The sequence below is a fragment of a genome, unplaced genomic scaffold (genome assembly GCF_019419815.1).
Source record: "Pyrus x bretschneideri cultivar Hongxiangsu unplaced genomic scaffold, Pyrus_bretschneideri_v1 Contig22, whole genome shotgun sequence".
Classification (NCBI taxonomy): domain Eukaryota; kingdom Viridiplantae; phylum Streptophyta; class Magnoliopsida; order Rosales; family Rosaceae; genus Pyrus; species Pyrus x bretschneideri.
Genome location: NW_025999524.1, coordinates 1,921,047 through 1,943,971, shown reverse-complemented (window position 1 = coordinate 1,943,971; position 22,925 = coordinate 1,921,047). Strand labels below are relative to the sequence as shown.

The 22,925-nt window shown below is 34.3% G+C and overlaps 2 protein-coding genes, 1 long non-coding RNA gene and 1 pseudogene across 3 annotated transcripts; all 4 read left to right on the top strand.

Moving 5' to 3' along the window:
- The first annotated feature begins 1,165 nt into the window (after window positions 1-1,165).
- On the top strand, window positions 1,166-5,338 carry LOC125477718 (annotated as a pseudogene).
- Window positions 5,339-6,569: 1,231 nt separating this feature from the next.
- LOC125477826 (protein NRT1/ PTR FAMILY 2.13-like) lies at window positions 6,570-9,460 on the top strand. The gene is made up of 4 exons (XM_048585305.1): window positions 6,570-6,859; window positions 6,951-7,168; window positions 7,691-8,283; window positions 8,449-9,460. Exons 1-4 carry the CDS (start codon window positions 6,661-6,663, stop codon window positions 9,332-9,334), a joined length of 1,896 nt encoding a protein of 631 aa, XP_048441262.1. The 5' UTR covers window positions 6,570-6,660; the 3' UTR covers window positions 9,335-9,460.
- Window positions 9,461-10,141: 681 nt separating this feature from the next.
- Window positions 10,142-17,463, top strand: LOC125477565 (protein NRT1/ PTR FAMILY 2.12-like). The gene is made up of 4 exons (XM_048584789.1): window positions 10,142-10,522; window positions 10,853-11,070; window positions 13,599-14,179; window positions 16,530-17,463. The coding sequence occupies exons 1-4, from the start codon at window positions 10,330-10,332 to the stop codon at window positions 17,380-17,382; spliced, it is 1,845 nt and encodes a 614-aa protein (XP_048440746.1). The 5' UTR covers window positions 10,142-10,329; the 3' UTR covers window positions 17,383-17,463.
- Window positions 17,464-19,283: 1,820 nt separating this feature from the next.
- On the top strand, window positions 19,284-20,135 carry LOC125477524. The gene is made up of 3 exons (XR_007258569.1): window positions 19,284-19,388; window positions 19,476-19,518; window positions 19,955-20,135. It is a non-coding gene; the product is annotated as an uncharacterized LOC125477524 (long non-coding RNA).
- Window positions 20,136-22,925: the final 2,790 nt, after the last annotated feature.

Sequence of the window (22,925 nt, the reverse complement as noted above, 5' to 3'; positions counted from 1 at the left end):
ATGCAATTTATTGATTCATTCCCTCAACACCTTAGAAAAGTAACTTATCTATTATAATTCAATGATCTATACCAAATGAGAAACAATAGAAGAAGAAAAAATCTCACTTATCAATTGTTTAATATCTAGTGTAATAATAACTAAATGTAATAACAATTCGGTTTATAAATTTTGGGGTGTACTATCCATACACTCCTTTTTACTTCTCACACATCCTTTGTTAATATATGTCCGTTGATTTTCTTTAATTCATCCGATTCGACGACCGAAATTAGAAGGATGTGTAAGAAGTAAAAAGAGGTGTGTGGATATCACACCCCTAAATTTTTTGTCCCTTTCAAAATGCAACATTTAAGTGTTTTGACTATGAAATAAAGTTTTTAGGAATTTATTTACCCTTAAACCCGCGGTTTGGAAATTATGGTCGCGTACAAAAAATATTTCTGAAATTGGCTAGTGGGATCAAACATCATATCTAAATTTGAAATATATTTGGATGCTATAAGTAATAATTAAGAGGAAGGTAGTTACTATTAATAACCTTATTAGGAAATTTCGAAATTTGAGTGCTTAAAACACAATTAGTTTAATTCATAAGTTGGATTCGGTAGAATCCAGGCTCTGGATACTACATTGGTGTATTCAATTGAGAATTTGAGACTTTAATGGATTTAATCCATGAATTTTTATGAAATTTAATTGATTTGTAAAGATTCCATATAAAATTTTGATTCAATTCCCTTAAAATCTTATGGGGAGATGTGGGATTTGTGGATGCTTAAAATACATTACGAAATCTCTCCAATTCCTTATAATTTCTCAACTTTCTCAAATTCTTTAAAATCAATTTCTAATTAAATACACCTGGAATGTTATAAACATCTTTGAATACACCCGGATTTCTAAAGATTTTAATAAACTTTCTTAAAATTATATTTGAATACACCTTGAATTTCAGAAAATCATTTAAAATCCTAATTGAATACCCCTAAATTCATTAAAAGAATTAAAATCCCAATAGAATACACCCCCTAAATTTTGTATATCTAGGCTAAAGTAATCGATTTTTTTTCCAGGGAAAAAAGGTTAATAAATCGATTAGTTTGGATAAAAATATGGCTGAATGCTCAATGGATCAAGGACGTGAGGTATAAATAGTTGAGAGATGGAAGATTTTGCCAATGTCCACCGGTTAATCAGAAACCAAATTACAAGAAGGATGATGGGGGATAAAAGCAACTCTTTCTTGTCCCTCTGCTTTAGAAAACGCAAATGCGACTCTCCGTCCTCGAAGCCATTGTTGCAGCAAAAGGATGAAGATCTTCATCAGTTACTAGATCCAAACACAACCAAAAAAAAGTTTGGATGGAAAGCCATGCCTTACATCCTAGGTACGTTTCTCGCTTTCTCAAGAAAATTTTCATGTTACCGGATCCCATAACTATAGAGCACTTGTTTAATATCGTGATAAGTGTTGTACATTTGTGATATAAAATATATTTTCAACGACACAAAAGAATTATTTTAACCAGTTCAGAACCTATATATATAAAACGTAGAACCTGCTCATTTAAAAACAAGCCAAATAAAATTTGATCTTACGATTAGCCAGATCGAACCATGATCCAAAAAATTAGAATCGAACTCAGACTGGCTCATCAGGCCCGACCCTTTTAACATGCCTAATTTGAGTCCAATCTCTCTCTCCCTCTTTTTTTTTTTTTTATTATTTTTAATTTCCTTTTATTTTCTATGAAAGTTATACTTCGGCTTGAGTTGCCTAGTTTGGCTTGGATTCCTCGTATCAAAACCTGAAGATGCCTGCCTTGTTGCATGGGGCGCACGTGTCCGTCATGCCCAAGGTAGGTGGCTTCTCCTTCGCCGAATTTCTCCCTGCACACATATAATAACGTCCTTCATCCTCCAAATTAACATCAGACCTAAAGAGAGAGAGAGAGAGACCAGAGAACAGATGGCGAGGGATAAGAAGAGCAGCTGTAGCAGCTCTTTCTTGTCCTTCTACTCCCCCAAACCCACCTCAATAACCCCTTCTTCTTATGATAACCAGTTAACCACTCTCCTTCCTCCGAGCCATTATTATTGCCACAAAACCATGACCAAACAAGGCCTGTGTGGAAGTCCGTGCCTCACATCTTAGGTGTGTGTGTGTGTACGCGTGTGTTTATTTATTCTTCTTTGAATTATTCAATCCAAATCTCAAAAATAATTGCAAGCGGAGAAAATAATTGTAAGAACCAATTTTTCCCATTACATATTTTAACTTTTCACACGTTTTCTCAATTTTCAGTTATTAAATCAAATGAATTGTAAGAAAATCAACGATAAAAAATTAATAAGGTGTGCGAAAAGTAAAAATGAATGTATAAATAGAACTATGCATTATATATATATGACTTTTATTTGTGTGAGTGCAGGTACTGAATCAATTTCGATGAAGGCAACATTTGGAATGACAGCAAATTTAATGGTGTATTTGGTGAGGGAGTATCACATGGAGCAGGTGACTGCTGCCAACATAATTAACATTTCGATATGTTCCTATTGTTTATTATCAATCGTTGGTGCCTCCATTGCTGATATTTATCTAGGCAAATTTCTCACAATTGCTTTCGCTTCCTTAGCAACTCTTACGGTACACTACATTTTCTTAAGGAGAAATTAGATTCTCATCCTTCCTTTTGCTACTACTTTGATTAAAACCTTATTCATTTTCATTTTTTGATCAAGGTTCTTGGTATTAATAACATCATTAATTATTTCAATAATAAAATATTTTTATTTCTAAATATATTCATTTAAAGTTAAAAATGTTACAATTAGTATATTTATATTTATGGCTAAATTTTTTATCGTATATTTTTATTTTTAGTTTGTACCCGTTTTTAATTTGCAATCCTTTTTTAATTTGGTCCAATTTTCTTTTCAGTTTTAATTTGTACTCATATATAAATTTCTTTTTGTGCCCATATTTTATAAAGTTTTATTTGTATTTGTACCTATATTTTTTTATTTATTTGTACCCATGCTAATTATATGTACCATTCATGTAATTTTTTTCAAATTTTTAATCTTAAAATGTACTCATTCTTAAATATACCAATTCGTTATAGGTAAAATGTACCCTTTTTTTTTTTTTTATATAAAATGTACTCAATTTTTTTCTAATCTATTTTTAAACTTATATGGGTACTTTTTTTTTTTTTTTGTTGATTTGAGAATGTATCCATGTTAAGTTTAATCGAAGAAATTTACTAATATTATTAAGCCTAATATATATATTTTTTTGGTGATTTTGAAAAATGTACCCATGTTTTGGTACAATAATTTTTTGGTTAATTTTGATGAATGTACCCGTGTTTACACACACACACAATAATATATTTATATTTTAATATTTTTAATCCACAAATTATGGTTTTTTTATTTAAAATCTCATTAATATAAACAACTATAAATTTTAATTTTTAATTTAAAAAAATATAGTAACATACATAGAAATAAATTATCACATTAATTTCAGGGACTTGGATCAAAAATTAAAAGTCAATAAGGTTTTAGTCAAAGAATTTTCATGGTTAGGGACCGCATCCAAAGTCTCATTTTCTTAATCTTCCCAATTAATCACCATTTATTTATTTTAATCATAGTTATAATCAGCTTACTTAATTACCCATTAATCATTGATTAGGGAATGGTAACAATACCGTAGTGCCACAACTGAGGCCTCCACCTTGCATCCTTGATGATAGTCTGCAATGTGTCTCCAGAGCTACAATAACCCCAGCCGGGTTTCTTGCTTGCTGGGTTATGCTGGCTGGGTATAGGAACTGGAGGAATTAGGCCCTGCAGCATTCCCTTTGGGATCGATCAATTCGACTCGACCACCATAGAAGGAAGAAAATCAGTGGGTAGCTATTTGAATTGGTACTACACTTTATCTAGTTTGGTACTGATGATCAATCAAACCCTAGTTGTGTACATTCAAGACTCTGTGAGTTGGTCAGTAGGGTTTGGGATCCCCACCCTGCTCATTTTATGTACAATTCCCTTGTTTTTAGCGCGGTCCAAAATTTAGTTCTACGTGAAGCCGGAAGGAAGCACATTTTCCAGCGTTGCACATGTTCTCGTTGCAGCGTACAAGAAGCGGTGTCTCAAGCTTCACAATGACGAAAGGGTACGCGGAGTTTTCTTTGACACTTCACCAAAGGTAGACGGAAAGGGAAATGTACTACAGTCCAAGCTCCTCCTCTCAACAGAATTTAGGTAAATATCTTGGATAATTATCCGTCCACAAGTTAAAGCTTCTAAACTTTGTTGCGTGATATATGTTTTTGTCCAATGGTTTGAACCGTCAATTTTGGCTTAGCTTGCAACATTGTTGCAAGAATATGTAAGTCCCCAAACTCAAGTACAATTAACTGACTAAATTGCTTTGCATACTCATACTAAATCCATTGCTATTTTGGTGGCTCAGATTCTTGAAGAAAGCTGCTTTAGTGGTGGGCAATGAAGTAAGCGATGATGGATCTTGCGCAAATCCATGGTGGCTGTGTAGCATCCAACACGTTGAGGAGGTAATATGTGTTGTAAAAACTCTCCCAATATGGGCTTCTGGTGACATTTTCTTGATTGCATAAGCGCAAGAAGGAACATTTGTAGTATCACAAGCCCTAAGAATGGACCGGCACTTTGGACTGAATTTTGAAATGCCTGCATGTCAATGATGACAGTAATTATCAGTCTCCCATTGTATAACCGTGTCCTACAACCAGCCATAAGAAAAATCACTAAGCACGAAGATGGACTCCCGGCCCTGCAAAGAATAGGAATCGGGTATTTCTTCTCGATTCTATGCATGATGGTGGCCAGACTAATTGAGCAGCGAAGAAGAGCTTTGGCCACGTCACAAGATTCATCAAACGGGATAGCAGCCATGTCCGTGTTTTGGCTATTTCCACAGCAAATATTGCTTGGTCTTCTTGAGGTGTTTGGCACTGTTGGGCACATTGAGTTTTACAACAAAGAGTTTCCTGAGAGCATGAAAAGTGTTGGGAATTCTCTGCCATATCTTTGCTTGGCCGGGGCTACTTATTTGAGTAGCGTGGTGGTGAGCATTGTGCATAGTGTTACAGGAAAGCATGGTCAACCCAACTGGTTGGACAATGATATAAATGTCGGCAGATTGGACAATTACTACTTCCTGATAGCTGGTTTGGGGGTGCTGAATTTTCTCTATTTTCTATCTTGTGCTCGTGGATATACTTATAAGGCTAGTGTAAAAGCAGGAGAGAGTGTAGAAACCAACCCTATTGTCTAAGAAAGCTTGAGGGCATCATTGTAACTTGCTGGATTTATAGTATACAACTATTAGTCTATTACAGTGTATTTATCTTTATTTGTAAGTGAGAGATTTTATAAAGAATGACAATTTATCTTTATTTGTAAGTGGGAGTTTTCATAAATAAAACAATTTATCCCTCTGCTACAAGAATTTATCCTTGTAACCTGTTGGTTTTAGAACAAGTTAGTATATATTATTGGCTGATACATTCAGTGATTCACAACATCGAAGTTTGTTTGTCAGTTCAAAGTGGGCGGGTTGTTGTGGGATTTCAATTGTTTTACATTGCAACCCGATCGACGTTTTATAATGCGACGATTCCCACTTAATCTCGAAACAAAAGTCATTTTTCACTCCTATTTTCTCCCCTTAGAGTCAATTATTTCTAGCTATTAGATTATTAAATAAATCAACAAAAAATCACAAGACATAAATAAAATGATGAATACAAAATGAAAAAAATACGAGTGTGAAAATCACTATGACCTATCTCGAAAAACTGGCCTTGATATGGTTAATGAGTTTGGGGGGTGATTCTTACAGGATCAAATATTCTACACCTAAAATGAGTGTGGCCTCTGCGGCCCCAATAATTAAATGACACGTGTTTCTAAACTTAATTTTTCTTAATTTTGTTTTCATAAACTTAATATATGTCAAACAATAATTAGAGTCAAGAAGAGGCCACACTCATTTTAAGTGCAAAAGATTTGATATCGATTCTTACACTATAACATCACCAATTCCTCACAAAAATTATAATTTGATCAAACGTCAAATAATGTAAGAAAATTGAAACCTTACAACTTCTCCCTAATTTTAGTGGTGTGAAATCTACTTAGTTTTGATATTTTAATATTTTAAATTACTATTATTAGAAAGGAGAAAGGAAAGCATTCGAAACTATCATAATAATTTTGGGCAGAATGAAATTTTAAACTCAAGATGTTACTTAACAACCTGTTCACTAAGATATTGGATCACATGCAAAAATGAAAAATAAAAGTATAAAAGAACGAACTTTGCCTCTAGAGGGCTATATACATATATTGGAAACTGGAAAGTTTACTTGGTATGTGTCACCAAGTTTGTCTTTGCTTCCCCATAATTAATGACCAAAAGAAAACTGCCCTCTTTTCTGTTCAGTGATGCCTCAAGAGCTTGACAAGTCGGTATGAAAATATGGAAGCTGCCATCATGCATGGGGGGCACGTGCCCTTCATCAGTTCCCCGATATTTTGCCTGTATATGTGCTTAGCCAGACTCCTAATTAACACGACTGCGAGGGAAAGAGAAGAATGGCTAGGGATAAAATTAAGAACAGCTCTTTCTTCTCCTTCTGCTTCATCAGAAAACTTAAACTAGCAAACCCTAACTATGATCAGTCTCCATCCTCAGAGGCATTATTGCCTCCGAACGGTGACCATCTCCACCGATCTGATTCGAGCACAGTAGTCCAATCAAAGCCCGGATGGAAGGCGGTGATTTACATCTTAGGTATAATATATTAAGATATATATGAGCATTGTTATTTACAGAGAAATCAAAACCTACAATTGGGAGGTTTTTTATTTTTTATTTTTTGCAGGAAATGAATCAATTGAGAAGATGGCATCATATGGGCTGACAATAAACTTCATGGTGTATTTGGTGAGGGAGTATCACATGGAGCAGGTTCCTGCTGCCAACATGATTAACATTTGGGCATCTTCCTGCTTTTTATTGACAGTCATTGGTGGCTTCATCGCTGATATCTACCTTGGCAAATTTCTCACCATTGCTTTGGCTTCCTTTGCAACACTTATGGTAAAATTAGCTAATTTATGTAGCATAATTTTTTAGTTTATTTATGTAATATTAATTAATCATGATTAATTAGTTTAGGTTAAAGTTAATTAGCAAGTTAGCAATTATATTAGGTATTTTTGGTACTCTACGTCTTAGGGTTTTCTATCTGTATGTTACCAAGGTGCATTTTTTTCCGCCACTGTGCTAAAGCACTATCTACAAATGTTGCCATGACTATGAGGTATATTTATGGTGGCTTTGATCCTGACCGATTCTCTCATTCTAACATTTAACAATTTAACCCACTAATGCTATATTTTATCAAAAAAAATAAAATAAAAAATAAAAAAAAATAAAAAAAAGGTCATGGCAACATCTAAAACTTTTAGATATATATGTTTCTGTATTTGCAATGTGTAGTCCTCTTATTTCTTTTGGTGCCAACGAAATAAAAATCAAATTTGCAATTACTTTTTTCTTCTTTTCTCTTTCTTTGATTTGTTAACAGCTTAACGAATAGCCAATTAATCTCATGATTAGGGGATGCTAACAGTAACCCTGACAGCCTTTGTGCCACAACTGAGGCCTCCACCTTGCACCCTTAATGGACAACAACAGCAATGTGTCTCCACCACAAAAACCCAGCTGGGTTTTTTGATTGTTGGGTTATGCGGGCTGGGTTTAGGAACTGGAGGAATTAGGCCCTGCAGTATTCCCTTTGGGGTTGATCAATTTGATTCCACCACCGTCGAAGGAAGAAAATCAGTCACTAGATTTTTGAATTTGTATTACGCTTTATCTTGTATGGTAATTTTGATCAACCAATCCCTAGTGATGTACATTCAAGACTCTGTGAGTTGGGCATTAGGATTTGCAATTCCTACCCTGCTCATGTCATGTGCAATTCTCCTCTTTTTTGGGGGGTCCAAAATTTACTTCTATGTGAAGCCGGAAGGAAGCACATTTTCCAGTTTTGCACAAGTTCTTGTAGCGGCATACAAGAAGCGTCATCTTAAGCTTCACAATGACGATAGGGTTCGTGGTATTTTCTCCGATGATGATTCATCAAATGGAAATGGCAATGGAAATGGACGTAGAGTACTCAACAAGCTTCATCTCTCAACAGAATTTAGGTAAATATCTCGAATAATTCTCTAGACTCTGAAGTGTACTGTCCACATTTTCTCCAGTGCATCATCAAATGATGCGGACCGTTATCACTATTTGCCTTACCTAACTTAATTACATTCCTGGATTGTTTATATGACTAATTTTCACTTCTAAATGTTGGCTCCCAGCTTCTTGAAGAAAGCTGCTTTAGTAGTGGACAATGAACTAAAAGATGATGGGTCTTGTGCAACTCCATCGAGGCTATGTAGCATTCAACAAGTTGAAGAGGTAATACGTGTTATGAAAATCCTCCCAGTTTCTGTTTCTGGTGTCATCAGCTTGCTGGCCCTTGCCCAAGAACCAACATTTGTAGTATCACAAGCCATGAAAATGGATCGTCACATTGGACCGAATTTCGCAATCCCTGCTGGATCGGTCAAAATGATGTCAATTATGACGCTCTTTATTTCCCTTACGTTGTATGACCGATTCTTACAACGAGCCCTAACAAAGTTCACTAAATGTGAAGATGGGATCCCACCTCTTCGAAGAATAGGAATCGGGTATTTCTTCTCTGCTATGTGCATGTTGGTGGCGGGACTAGTTGAGCAACAAAGGAGAGCTTTGGCCACATCACAAGCTTCATCGAACGGGGTTGTAGCCATGTCAGTTTTTTGGCTATTTCCACAGGAAATGTTGCTTGGACTTTGTGAGATGTTTGGCGTTGTTGGACTCCTTGAGTTTTACAACAAAGAGTTTCCTGAGACCATGAAAAGTATTGGGAATTCTCTGCTCTATCTTTGCTTGGCCGGGGCTAGTTATTTGAGTAGTGTGTCGGTAAGCATTGTGCATGGGGTTACAGGAAAGCGTGGCCGGCCCAACTGGTTGGACAATGATATCAATGCCGGCAGATTGGACTATTTTTACTTCCTGATTGCTGGTCTGGGAGTGGTGAATTTCTTCTATTTTCTGTTTTGTGCTCGGGGATATGCATACAAGGCTAGTGCAGAAACAGTAGAGAGTTTAGATACTGACATTACGGCCCAAGAAAGGTTGGGGCATCCTTTGGTTTAACCATTTTTCTTGTAAACCACTAAACCTAATGGTTTTCTAAACCCATGTGTTTAGTTGTATAATTAAATCCATAAATTAACTGTATTTAATTGTATATGCATGTATGTCTAATAATTATTATTATCACATAGAGATACATAATTTAATGCTTGGCCACTGATAAATTCATACCTTAGATTTTAAAAAGAATAACTTGTAGTTAACATCAGCTAGTAATTGATTTAGAAAAATAAAATAGGATTGTCATTGGTGATTCATAACTCTAGTTTTCCATCACTTGATTGTTAAACACTATTTTTGTTGTGACCTTTTATATATCCGTCTTATTTCTTGTTAAATTAAAACCCAGTCTACCCTCCTTTTGTGTTTAAGTGCGCATCTATGTGTTTAGTTAAAGTACCATAGCGAATGAAACTAAGTTACTAAGTTGAGAAATGCAAGAGGGACATACTTTTTATGAACTTTCAGTCACCTCACAGTTTAGCATCAATATACATGCTAAAATTATAAAATAATATGTCAAAAATAAATATAAGGTGATAAAAAATTTATGAAAAGTTTCATTTTGAAAAAGTTCTCTTTTATAACATTTCTTGACTAATGTGAAAGTTTCATGTCTCTCAATGGGGACGAATATCATACAGTCATGAAAATCGTGAGTCGAGATGGTTCATCACATAAATTGGGCCTCAATTTGTTTGTAATGGGCCTTTCTTTTTTTACTTTACAGAAAAGTTGGCCAGAATTAATGGAGGGTCCGCACAATTTTGGTGTGCCCCCTGTCAATAGTGCCACGGCTTCATCACATCCATACCTACATTCATTTTCGCCGCCCTTTTTATCTTCTTCCTTCCCCATCTTCCCTATATATACACGTCTGCCCCAGCCAAGCTTGTTAGCTTAACCTCACAACTTCTTACAGTGCTTTTAGAAAATCACTTCCTCAAAGCTTAGCTAGCTAGTGCCCACTTTTTTTCTGGCATGTTGAAAAGCTGATGATGGCTGAAGGCAAGAAGCAGAAGCAGCGGCAATCAAGCCACTGCCTCTACGTCACAAAGTTCTTTCAGAAAAGCACTTCCTCAGAGCTGTTACACAAATTTCCTTTAAGCCCAGATACAGAACCAGTTGATAGAAAACGTGATGTCGCAAGGAAACCTGGTGGTTGGAAGGCCATGCCTTTCATCTTAGGTCTCTCTCTCTCTCTCTCTCTCTCTCTCTCTCTCTCTCTCTCTCATTTCGTGGAGGATACTGCACCGAAATGGTTGTGTCCCCGGTCAATGATAAAAAAATATGTAAGTTTTTTGGTCGACATGATCGAGCACAGAACGTAGCTACGGTGGCAGTGTCAGATCTCAGTTACTCTCATTCCATGATGTGTCACTGTAATCACATATAGGTGCATTGAATATTAATCCATCTTTATCCCTGATATGAGGTGAAAGTGTCTAATTTATTAAAAGGCGACAAAAACAGAACACGTTTTTAATGGTGGTTGTTGTGGTGGTGGTGGTGGTGCAGGAAATGATACGTTCGAAAGGTTGGCTTCTATTGGGTTGCTGGCAAACTTTATGGTGTACTTGACGAGGATGCTACACCTGGACCAGGTTTCCGCTTCCAACATTATCAACGTCTGGTCTGGTTTGACCAACTTCGCTCCTCTCCTCGGCGCCTTCATCTCCGACGCCTACGTCGGCCGCTTTCGGACTATTGCTTTTGCGTCCATTTCCTCTCTCATGGTACCTCTCTTTCTCTCTAGCTCTCTACCAATTATTATTTTTTGTTATTTTCTAATTTATTTGGCCAATGTGTTAATTGTTTTAAGGTAATTTCATTATGTTCGACAACGGTTTGTAGATGCTAGAGAAATTATCTATTTGAATCATATTTTGTAATTACATTATGTGCCAGCTGATAATTAAATTTTTTTTAAAATTATTAATTAAAGAATCCAATCATTGACTACCGCATTGCGCAGGTTAAATTATAGTCTAAAAATATGGTCTCTTTAACATATTTATTGTACTTAATATGTTAATATTCAGTTATTATTAAACATTATATTGACTAAGAGAACTGTTGTTTTCACTCTCAAATTTTCTTTATGCACACCAAACTTTTTATATTTAAAAAGAAGGGAAATGCTAGGGAGACTAAATGTAGACCAAATTTTGTAAACTAAACAACATGAAAGTTGATAAGTTGTTGATTACTTAAGTGTTGATTAACATATTTATTTCTTATTGGTGATACATAATTTAGTTTGCAAAATTAGTTTGGCTAGCTCCCTTAGAAAGAAATATACGTTTGTCAGGAATGCACAATAAAATTTTTGAAGTGTCAACACAAGTTTCCACTTATGTGATTAATAATGTATATATTTTTTTAGTTTATTACGGACTAGATTAAATTATGTATCAAATACATAGATTGTTTATATTAAGTTTACCGATCGACTAGCCACTCCCCAATCGTGTATATATTTTCACACCAGTTTCATAAACCTGTGTTTTTTAGTGGTTGTCCCCTACCTCCAATATTACTGATAGGTGTGTATATGGTGAAAAGAAAAGTTTTCTATAATTATCCCTTTCTATGGCCCTTCTACATTAAATAATAACCAACAATTTGTCTTTGGCTTCGTGGCTAGGTAACGTATAAATTTGTATCGTGGGTCATTTTCTTGACTATATATACTCTACGTTTTGGGGTTTTAAATTTTAGTGGGTGGGAGAGGATGGTGATTATCTTGTGGTTGAATCTGTTGTTGTACGTAAAATCCCAGAAAATCTTTGAAAGGGTAGTAGGTGGTGGTATGGATTTGAAAGGGTAAGAGTTCCTTAGCGAAACCTACCCTTAATATAACGATAATGAATTGAAAATTTGAGTTAAATCACGCAATAAATCAAGTATGATTTAAGATTTTGTATCTTCATCTAGGGAAATGGAGAAGCGACAAAACTGTAGCGTTTGTGATTGATCTCGGTTGCGGTTGAAGTTGAACAACTAGTACTACCTCGTCAACTATTGGGGAACTCCGATTAGCTAGTAATATGAAACCTAACAATTGAAACTAGAGTTACCAGTCAATATGGTGACGGATTTGGAAAACTAAGCTAGCGAACAACATTTTGAAAATACGAAAAGGTAGGCAGGTGCTTAGGCGGACTATGCGGATTTAACTAAATCCATTATATTTCATGTAAATAAGTATCTGTTTATACTTAAAATATATATAATTTCATCATAAATTACAAAATAGAATGACACATATATTATGAAGTTTTGTAACATTATGAAAACATGGGGAACAAGCATATAATGTATTCTCATTTAAGTATTCAACAAATCTCTTACAATTTATTGACAGAAAAAAAAAAAGCAAAATGAAAGTTATCTATTTTTCTATATAAGTGAGTCGCAACCTAGGTAGGTCTAGAAGGGCTAAGCAGGTGCCTAGGCGGTCTAGGCGGATGCTTAGGCGATCTAGGTAGGTGCCTCAACAGGTCTAGGCATCATTTCTTAATTTTCAAACGCCTAGACATTAATCGGGACAGTGGCCAACTGTCTAGCATCTAGGTGGAGGCCTAGGCGGCGCTAAGCGGAAATTTTAGAGCAGTGGTCAAGATACACCAATTGATTAAAAGGAGGGGATGTGAGGTTTCATAATCCCTCTTTGAACAACCTCAACCAAGCTAATTAAAAGGATTTGTGAGAACACTAATACAACCGAATGTAGCTAATTCATATATAATTTATAGATAAATTAATAATATTACGTGACAATATTGTTAAATCTAAATTCTCATTTAAGAAATTTAAATCGAGTATCAATATTCAAGAAATTTGAAGTATAAACCAATATTGGTGGGCAAAAGTTTAGAGTTTGCTAAATAAAAACCCGATCGTACTAAAGCATGAGTAAGCAACTGAGGTATAAAATTGTCAAATATCCCTTCGTGCGGCCAAAACGGAAAATAACGTATAGCCAACAAATTTGTCTTTCATGTGGTTTAGCATAGAAATTGAGGATCTTAGGAGATCAACCCTGCTGTTTTAGTGACTGTCACTTTCATCGGTTTTAGTGGATATTACTTTCATTAAGTGTGTTCTGAGGTGTGTACTAGGTTGTTTTAGTGGATTTTTTTTCTTAATTAGAAGAAAAGGTTTGCAACAAATTTTGAAGTAAATACAAGTTCAACAGGGAATGACGACAGTTACTTTAACGTTATTTATTTGTTGTGTAACATTATTTATCTATCAACAGGGAATGGCGACAGTTACTTTAACAGCGTGGCTTCCGCATCTGCATCCTCCGCCATGCAGCCCACAACAGCAAGCATTGAGTCAGTGCACCGGTCCAACCCGAGCTCAACTCGGTATATTGCTATCGGGTCTAGGGTTTCTATCCATAGGCACAGCTGGCATCAGGCCATGCAGCATCCCATTTGGCGTTGACCAGTTTGACCCAACCACCGAAGAAGGAAAGAAGGGAATGAACAGCTTTTTCAACTGGTACTATGCCACGTTCACAGTGGTCTTACTCCTCTCCCAAACCGTAGTGGTTTACATCCAAGACAAAGTCAGCTGGAGTTTAGGGTTTGGGATCCCAACTGTGCTCATGGCTTGCTCGATCCTGCTTCTGTTTATCGGGTCTAGGGTTTACGTGCATGTAAAGCCACAGGGCAGTATGTTCTCTGGGATTGCACAAGTACTTGTTGCTGCCCATAAGAAACGCCACATTAAGTTTGCGGAAGAAGCAGAAATTATAGATGTTGACAAATTCTATCAACCTCCAATATTCAAGGGGTATTACGCGTGTAAGCTCCCTCTCACCAACCAGCTCAGGTAACAAATTTTTGTATAGATCGATCATTTCTTTAATAATTAATTACGATTGATTTGAAGTATTAATATGTATAGAGTTGGTTAATCTATCGATTTTTATAGATTATAGGTTTACCTTACTAACATATATGGAGTGGCCAAGGCCCAAAATAAAGTTTAATTAGTTAGGTTTCTTGAGGACGTATTTAGTACTTAATTAGTGTCGACTGAACTCTTTGTATTACATTCTAATGTATTGTCTTCTATTTGTTGATGGAAGATTTTAGATTTGACTCTTAGTTTGATTGCCACTGAGTGACTTGGCCTGATTGAATTGCAGAAAAGTCATAAGCTAATCAATAACCATCATCAGATCAGATTAACACTCAGACTACATATGTATTCATAAGATAAGTTTATGGGTAAATTACACTGACCACCTTAGATTTCACGTCTATTACAATCTTATACAACATCTTCAAAATATTTCACTTTCATATCTCAAGTATTATTTTATTTTAGATTTGAGGATGTATTATATTGAAATAAAGTAGTACATGCGGTATGAAAATAAAATATTTTGGAGATATTGTATGGGATTACAATAGATTTCAAACCTAAGGTGGTAAAGTATAATTTACTCTAAGTTTATCATTAACCACACGTCACATTTAACTACGTAAGACTCACAGCTTGTAAGGTGGGGGTCTACTTGCCACCATCATACATTTGACTAAGCTCACATTATGTCAGTCAGGTGGGGGTCCAGACTTCCACCCTCACATTAAATTAAGGGCTGGTTTGGTATTGTTGTGTTTCGAAAAAAAACTGATTCTGTTGTGCTGTGACAATAAACTTATTTTTGCTGCTTCACGTTTTCAGTTTTTTCCACCGAAAACTGTGAAAATAAGCTGTTTTTAAGTGTTTACCAAACATCTTTTTGAGCTCAGTTTTTTTATACCCATTTTTTATAAAAGCATCTCAGTACCAAACCAATCCTAAAGGCGTGTTTACTGGCGCCGCAGCCGGAGATTTTTCAAACCATTTTCCTTTGTTTTCTTTACTTTGCTTATTTCTTTAATCATTTTAATTAAATTCGTTTTTATTATTTTTAAATTTAAAATCAACCTTTTTTAATTTTTGTTTTCAAGTAATTAACTAAGATTTTGGTTTTGTATAAATTGTTTTAAATAATTCAAACGAGCTTGCTTGAGTCGTTTATACTACAATGACCTTGTTCTCGTGCAAGTATTTTTTTAGTGTTTTTATCTCTACTTTTGCAGGTGGTAAAAATTCTAACATTTACGTATCTGTAATCGGAATAAAAATGTAGAATTGAATTCCGATTATGGAATAATCCGATGTTTACTAAACATTGAGGAACAAAAAACAAAATAGTGGAGCCCACATAAATTTTGAAATTAAATTCCTTGTATTGGTGGAATTGGATCCCATACATCTAGATGGTAATCCAATTTCTGATTGCTTCGGCAATCGGAATGACACTTTTGTTCCCTTTATGCCCTCACTTACTTTTTTTATCTCCAAGACTATCCTTTATAAACCCATTAACCCTAGTTTAATTATGCACAACTCCTTACTTTTTTTATTTGCACGCTCATTCATATTATGCACAACTTCATGCTCATTCACGTTATGTACAACTCTATGCATATGCCGAAGAGAAGAAACTATAAATTGAGTGAGAAAATTTAAATATTAAAGTAAATACTTAAATTTATAAATAAATAAATAAAACAAAAGCATTTTAGTGTGTCTATGAAACAAAAAAGCAATTTAATTTTTTTCTTACTTTTATATATTATATCAAATTGTATTAAAAAAAGTATATAAAATATTTGATTTGGGACAAGGGCATTTTAGTAATCATATTAGTTTATATTCCGATTCTGCTGAATTAGTAAACAACTTCTACAGGAATCCGATTTTGACTTCTCCACATTCCAACTCCTCCTGGATTCAATTCCTCCTATTTTTATTACGGTTACGTAAACGCACTATAAGTGTAAGACACATGATCTATAAGGTGGGGCACTGACGCTGTTAAATGACATATTTTTAAGTGTGCTCAGAATAAGTGATGAAACACCACCTGTTATTATACAATTGGAGGTACTCTGAAAAGCCAAAAAAAAAAAACCACTTTTCTCCAATTATGTAATGACATGTGTGTTCGGCCCGTGTTTGAAGCACACTATAAAATCTCTCATTTGAACAAACACATCCATCGTACACTGTTTGTTTGGTGAACAAATTTAGTGGCTGTGTACTGTGAACTTTGTTTCCCTGATTTTTTGACTCGTTGATCGTGTTAATTGACTTTTTTTGTTCATCATTTTATTTTCATTAGGTTCTTGAACAAGGCTGCTGTAATATTGGATAACGATTTGAAGCCTGATGGTTCTCCGGTCGATAACTGGAGGCTGTGCAGCGTGCAACAAGTGGAAGAACTTAAATGCGTATTAAAAACAATCCCGATATGGGCATCGGCCATAGTTAGCCTGACCGCCATTACACAGCAGGGCACCTTTACTGTGTCCCAAGCCCTAAAAATGGACCGTCATCTCGGCGCTAACTTCGAAGTCCCAGCTGGGTCCATCAGCGTCATCTCCTTTCTCACCATTGGCCTCTGGCTTCCAATCTACGATCGGATTCTAGTCCCATCCCTAAGAAAAATCACAAAGCGCGAAGGTGGGGTTACTGTCCTGCAAAGATGTGGAATCGGGATCATATTCTCCATCCTGTCGATGGCAGTGGCCGGACTAATTGAAAAGGAGAGAAGGAACTTTGCCAATTTCCACCCTACCGCACACGTGTCATTCCTCTGGCTGGCCCCACAACTTATACTGATGGGACTCTGTGAGGCGTTCAATATGATAGCTCTGCTGGAGTTTTTCAACCGGGAGTTCCCCGACCACATGCGCAGTATTGGAAATGCCCTCCTGTCTTGCTCCTTTGCTGGTTCGAGCTACTTGAGCAGTTTGGTCGTGAATGTGGTGCACCATGTTAGTGGTACAGAGAAGCATCCGGATTGGTTGACCAATGACATCAATGCGGGGAGATTGGACTACTTCTACTTCCTATTTGCTGGGATTGGGGTTCTGAATTTTGCCTACTTTCTGTATTGTGCACAACGTTATCATTACAAAGCCACAAATGTGTACGTAGATGAGGAGAAGCCGTATGATAGTGATCATGTGTAGTTAGGTTCAACCAATCATTATATATGGCTATGTATGTATGCAAATAAAACTTAATCAAATCGAATCAAACTGCTTTAATCAGTATTAGATATATACCAGGAAGATGTAGTTTAATTTTACATTATGTGAGCTGTAACATGGTATGGCTTAGTCTATTCATAAGGACAATTAATGATAAGGGTTCTACAACTTTGGATTTTAACCAAAAACTATGTAAAGAGTTTATTTAAAGGAAAACTAATGAAAAGAGTTTGAAAAATTTTAGTTTTAATAAAAAAATCATGTTATAAGTTTTGTTTAATGATTAGTACAAGACCCATATTAAAATAGTCCAACTAAAAATGGTCTAACTATAATAAATTATGATTTGTTGATTTTACCCCTAACTTTTTAGGTTGAGTTCTAGATTTTTATCATTAATGGAGTTCATTGTTGTTTTGCAGACCTTCTTCTTTTTCTTTGAAACAAAAATATAGATCCTCATGCTATTTAATTTATATTTTGTATTATTTCGTTGAAACGTGATCGTCGTTGTTATTCATAAAGTATTTGAGGTACTGTTTTTCAATTTTTCTTCGTTAGTGGAGTTCATCGTTTATTTCTCCAAAAAATAAATTTGAGATCTAGATGTTAGTCAATAATAACGACGGGGGTCACTGTTTCTGGACTATAAAAATAAACTGTTTCTGGATTTTAAGTCACACTATTTCTAAAATTTAAGTCACTGTTTCTGGATCCAAATAAAATAGACGCACTATTTCTTAAATGTAAGCTAGAAAAGAAATAGTGAAATTCATTGTATTTGGATTCAAAGCAAAATAAGCATCCTGTTTCTTAAATATAATCAACTGATGCATGAAAAAAAAGAAACAATCAAAGGTTAAAACATAGACTGCTTCTGAAATCTAAGTTACTGTGTCTGGAATTTGGTTCTTCTCTTTACAGATACAATGTTTGTTTGTGCATAGGAAAAACAAACACTGTATCTGATTTTTTTTATTTTTTTTTTTCTAGAAACAGTGTTATATTTTGAGTTCTCCATAAACAGTTTTATGTTTTGGTTTTTTTTTTTTCCCTATTTACAAACGCCTGATATGTACGTACATCACCAGGACTGTAGGTCCTTATTGGATCTGATTGGAATAAAATACTAACAGTATAAATTGTTCGAGGTGCAGATAAGAGGATGAGGATGAGGACTATGACGAGGAAGATGAGGATAAGGGCACGAAAAAAGCAGATAATAATTTTGGATAATTTTTTTATTAAACTTTGAGTCAGTTTGGTTAAATAACATTTTAAGATGTTTTTTTGTTAAATATTTGTTGGCCCAATCATTTTTCATTAAAACTCCATTTATTTAATAATTAGGACAAAGCTAAATACTTAACCAATCCAATCAACATGACCAATTGAAATAATCTAATGTGTTTCCAATTTTACCCTTAACTTTTACTCTGACGATTTTTAATCTTTCTGTTAGTTTATTGGGTAAATTACAATTTACCTTCTCAAGTTTGAGATTAATTGCAACCTCATACATTTACTACTATTTCATACAACCGTTACTTAATCTGTTAAATTGACTGTTAAAGTGGTGATGTGGCAACTATATGGGCCATTTTTTGATGACGTGTCAAATAAAAATAATTGAATATTATTTAAAAATAGAGAGTTTTAACGAAAGGCTCGTAGTACTATTCACTATAACAAAAGTCACATTTTTACACTAAAAAGTCAATTCTGGTACTATTCACTTTAGCCTTTATTTTATCATTATCGTTAAAATTTAAAGTTTTTAAATCATTTTCATTAATTTTTCTTTAAAAATAAACCAGAATTAAAATAAAGTGGACCCCACCCAGAAATTTGTTCTTGTTGTCATCGCTCATCCAACACTGCCACCACCGTTGCCGATTGGAGCATTGCACCCTGCCCTCCTCATCCTCAGATTCCACGGCTTCGCCACGGCGGCTCCGGAGACGGAGCCCTTCAAGCTCCCCATGGTAAATCATTCATTTATCATCTTTTTCTTTCGAATTTTTGGTTTTTTTTTTTGTATTTTTGTTTTTATTATTATTACATTTCTTCAGTCGAATTGATGGAGGTGGAGACGAGAAAGGTCAAACATGACAGGTACCGCCAATGGTTGATAAAAACCCTCTAGAACTCTTTCCTTTCCCTCTCTCTCTCTCTCTCTAAAACAATTCCTCTTTCTTGGTGGTTCGTTGAAGGGTTTCTGGAGGAACTTTTGGGGTTGCCATATTTGTGCTGGGTTTTGGTCCAGGAGATTCTACTTTGACATTAATTTCTTGGGGTTTTTCTAAATCTAGTTGATAGAAAATTGGCAGTAAGTTCACAATTTTTTGGGGTTTTTTGGTGCTTTATTTTTTAGAATGTATGAATTTTCTGTTTGCTTGTGGAAAAAAGAAGAGAATTTATTGAATTCCAGAAAAATATGATCTTTCTCTGATTTAATTTCTTCTAATTTTGGAAATTTTCTTTAGAGATTGGAATGGAAAAACATGAAGTGGGATTAAAAGTTTACTAATTTAATTTCTGAATTAATAAGGGCCGGAGCACAAGAAATCATATCTGTATAAGATCGGGCAGCTGGAGCTGACTTATTTGGACGGCAGGTGAAGAAGAATTTTGTATATTGAAGGGAGTACGAGTGCTACATTATGTGTTTTTATATAAGTAATAAGAAATTTTAATTTTTAAATTATTAATATTTTAACATACATATCTCATCAATTATATAATGATACGTAATATATCATATCGTGTGTTGATCACGTTGAAAAATCTTTCTAAACAAGGACGAGGAGGTCGACAACTTGAACAAAGGGTTAAATCCGTTCTTCATGCTTCTGCTTTTCGTTTTGTTGTTCTCAAGGTGGGTCATGAATCTGTAATAAGTGCCCGATATGGTGATCTCCCTGGCAATGCACAACCTGTGGCCTTAGGTTCAAGTGCCAAGAAGAACACATTAGTTTTGAAACCGAACGAAAATAACTTATATTAAAATTTGATCAAAATAACTTATTTTATTTTTAAAATTTGATCAAAATAATCCACATTATTTTTAAAAGGTAACAAATAAATATTATTTCTAAAACCACAACAAAATAACTAACATTATTTCTGAAAGTGAACCCAAATAACTCATAATATTTTTGAAATTACAGCAATATTACGCACTATTTATGAAAATTGAACTAAATTAACCCACATTATTTTTTAAACTACATCAAAATAACTCACACTATTTACGAAACTACACCAAAATAACGCACATTATTTCTGGAATTATAACAAAATAACTCACATAATTTTTGAAATTTAACCAAAATAAGCCACACTATTTATGGAAGGGAACAAAACAAACACTATTTCTGAAAGTGAACCAAAATAACTCATAGTATTTCTGAAATTACGGCAACATTACGCACTATTTATGAAAATTAAACCAAAATAACCCACATTATTTTTTAAACTACATCAAAATAACTCACACTATTTACGAAACTACACAAAAATAGCGCACACTATTTCTGGAATTACAACAAAATAACTCACATAATTTTTGAAATTTAACCAAAATAAGCCACACTATTTATGGAAGGGAACAAAACAAACACTATTTATGAAAGTGAACCAAAATAACTCATAGTATTTCTGAAATTACAGCAACATTACGCACTATTTATGAAAATTAAACCAAAATAACCCACATTATTTTTTAAATTACATCAAAATAACTCACATTATTTACGAAACTACACAAAAATAGCGCACTCTATTTCTGGAATTACAACAAAATAACTCACATAATTTCTGAAATTTAACCAAAATAAGCCACACTATTTATGGAAGGAAACAAAAACAAACCCTATTTCTGAAACTACAACAAAATAACTCACACTATTTATGGATTTGAACAAAAAATAACACAGATTAATGCTGGAACCATTAGAAAATTATACACTATTTATGAAACTGAATCAAAATAACCCACACTGTTTTTTTATGGGAAGAAAACACTCAGTTAACGAACCAATTTTTTTTTATAGAGAAAATAGTGCAAAAACATACAATTTATAAAAGGGAACTTTAACGAAAAGCTCTTGGTACTATTCACTTTAACGAAAAACCATATTTTTACACTAAAAAGTCAATCCTTGTACTATTCACTTTACCTTTTATTTTGTCATTTTCGTTAAAATTCGAAGTTTTCAAGTCATTTTTTTTAGTTTTCCTTTTATAAAACTAAAGAAAACACTCATTATTTCTATATCTGAAAAGAAAAAAAATGGTGATCAAAGTGCAGTGAAAACAAAATTCATCATTTTGTATTTATTTTTTATAGAAAAATTGATCAGTTTATGGAATCACAAGCATGAAAACATATTACAGTACTTTGGAAGTAAAAATTTTACAAGAATATGAGATTAGCATCTCTTTTTTGCCAGTTTGCTGTGACGAATTTTCTGTTTCTTGTGCCATTTGGTTTCATCCTGCTTTAGAATTTTGCATCATGCATAGGTCCATATGTGAAGCAATAGTAAAATCCACAGAGTTAATTAGTCTGAAAGGAATCTTATGTGTATCCAATGAAAGTGACGACAGTCATTGGATTAGGATGGAAACGAATGGGCAATTTGGTGGGTAAAGTGGCACCAAGTGATCTGACGGATGGGGTGTCCCATTAAAAACCACCATGATTAAATAGCCATTTTTATATTTAGCAATCCCACTTCTCCACTTGAACATGGTTCCTTGCTCTTCTGCGATATTTTTTCTCACCATTTTTAAGTTGAGGTGATGCTTACTATCTTATTTATTACTGTTAAATAAGTTTAAATTTTAAAATTTATATAATAGATTGACATGAATTTTAAAATTTTAATTCATTCAATAGTAATAAGTAAGGTAGTGAGCGCTACCACTACTTGAAGATGGTAAGGAAAAATGCATTCTCTCTCTTTGTAATCCACTTAAAAGAGATTTTAAGCACTATTAGGGCAGACTCTCTAGGGTCATAATCATAATCATGTAGCTCTAGCTAATGTAGTGATAATTCCATGATCTAAACATTTGTGCTGTCAATATCATAAATGATAAGCAAATAATGCTAGACAGCCTTTGAAAAACAAGGTGAACAGATTTTATTGGCGTTTGAAAGAAGCTTAAGGGTTTGCAAAATTGGAGTTTTAATAAAAAGTTTGCAGTACTGTTCATTTTAACGAAAAATCATATTATTACACTAAAAGGTCAAACCTGATACTATTTACTTTACCCTTTATTTTGTTCTTATCGTTAAAACTCAAAATTTTTAAACCATTTTTCATTAGTTTTCCTTTGCAAAATATGACGTGCAAGATGGAAGTTATGGTTTAGTGGTGGTTTTACATTAATGGTAGTTGGTGAGAGGGTGTTGGCACAATTGTAAACATGAAATTTTAACAAAAAACTTCCGGTACTGTTTATTATAACGAAAAACTATATTTTTATACTAAAAAGTCAATCCTAGTACTATT

Coding starts and splice junctions, on each gene's coding strand:
- LOC125477826 (XM_048585305.1), top strand. CDS start 6,661: ATGGCTAGGGATAAAATTAAGAACAGCTCTTTCTTCTCCTTCTGCTTC. Junction 7,169..7,690: donor CTTCCTTTGCAACACTTATG/GTAAAATTAGCT, acceptor TCTCATGATTAG/GGGATGCTAACAGTAACCCT. Junction 8,284..8,448: donor CATCTCTCAACAGAATTTAG/GTAAATATCTCG, acceptor GTTGGCTCCCAG/CTTCTTGAAGAAAGCTGCTT.
- LOC125477565 (XM_048584789.1), top strand. CDS start 10,330: ATGATGGCTGAAGGCAAGAAGCAGAAGCAGCGGCAATCAAGCCACTGC. Junction 11,071..13,598: donor CGTCCATTTCCTCTCTCATG/GTACCTCTCTTT, acceptor ATCTATCAACAG/GGAATGGCGACAGTTACTTT. Junction 14,180..16,529: donor CCTCTCACCAACCAGCTCAG/GTAACAAATTTT, acceptor TATTTTCATTAG/GTTCTTGAACAAGGCTGCTG.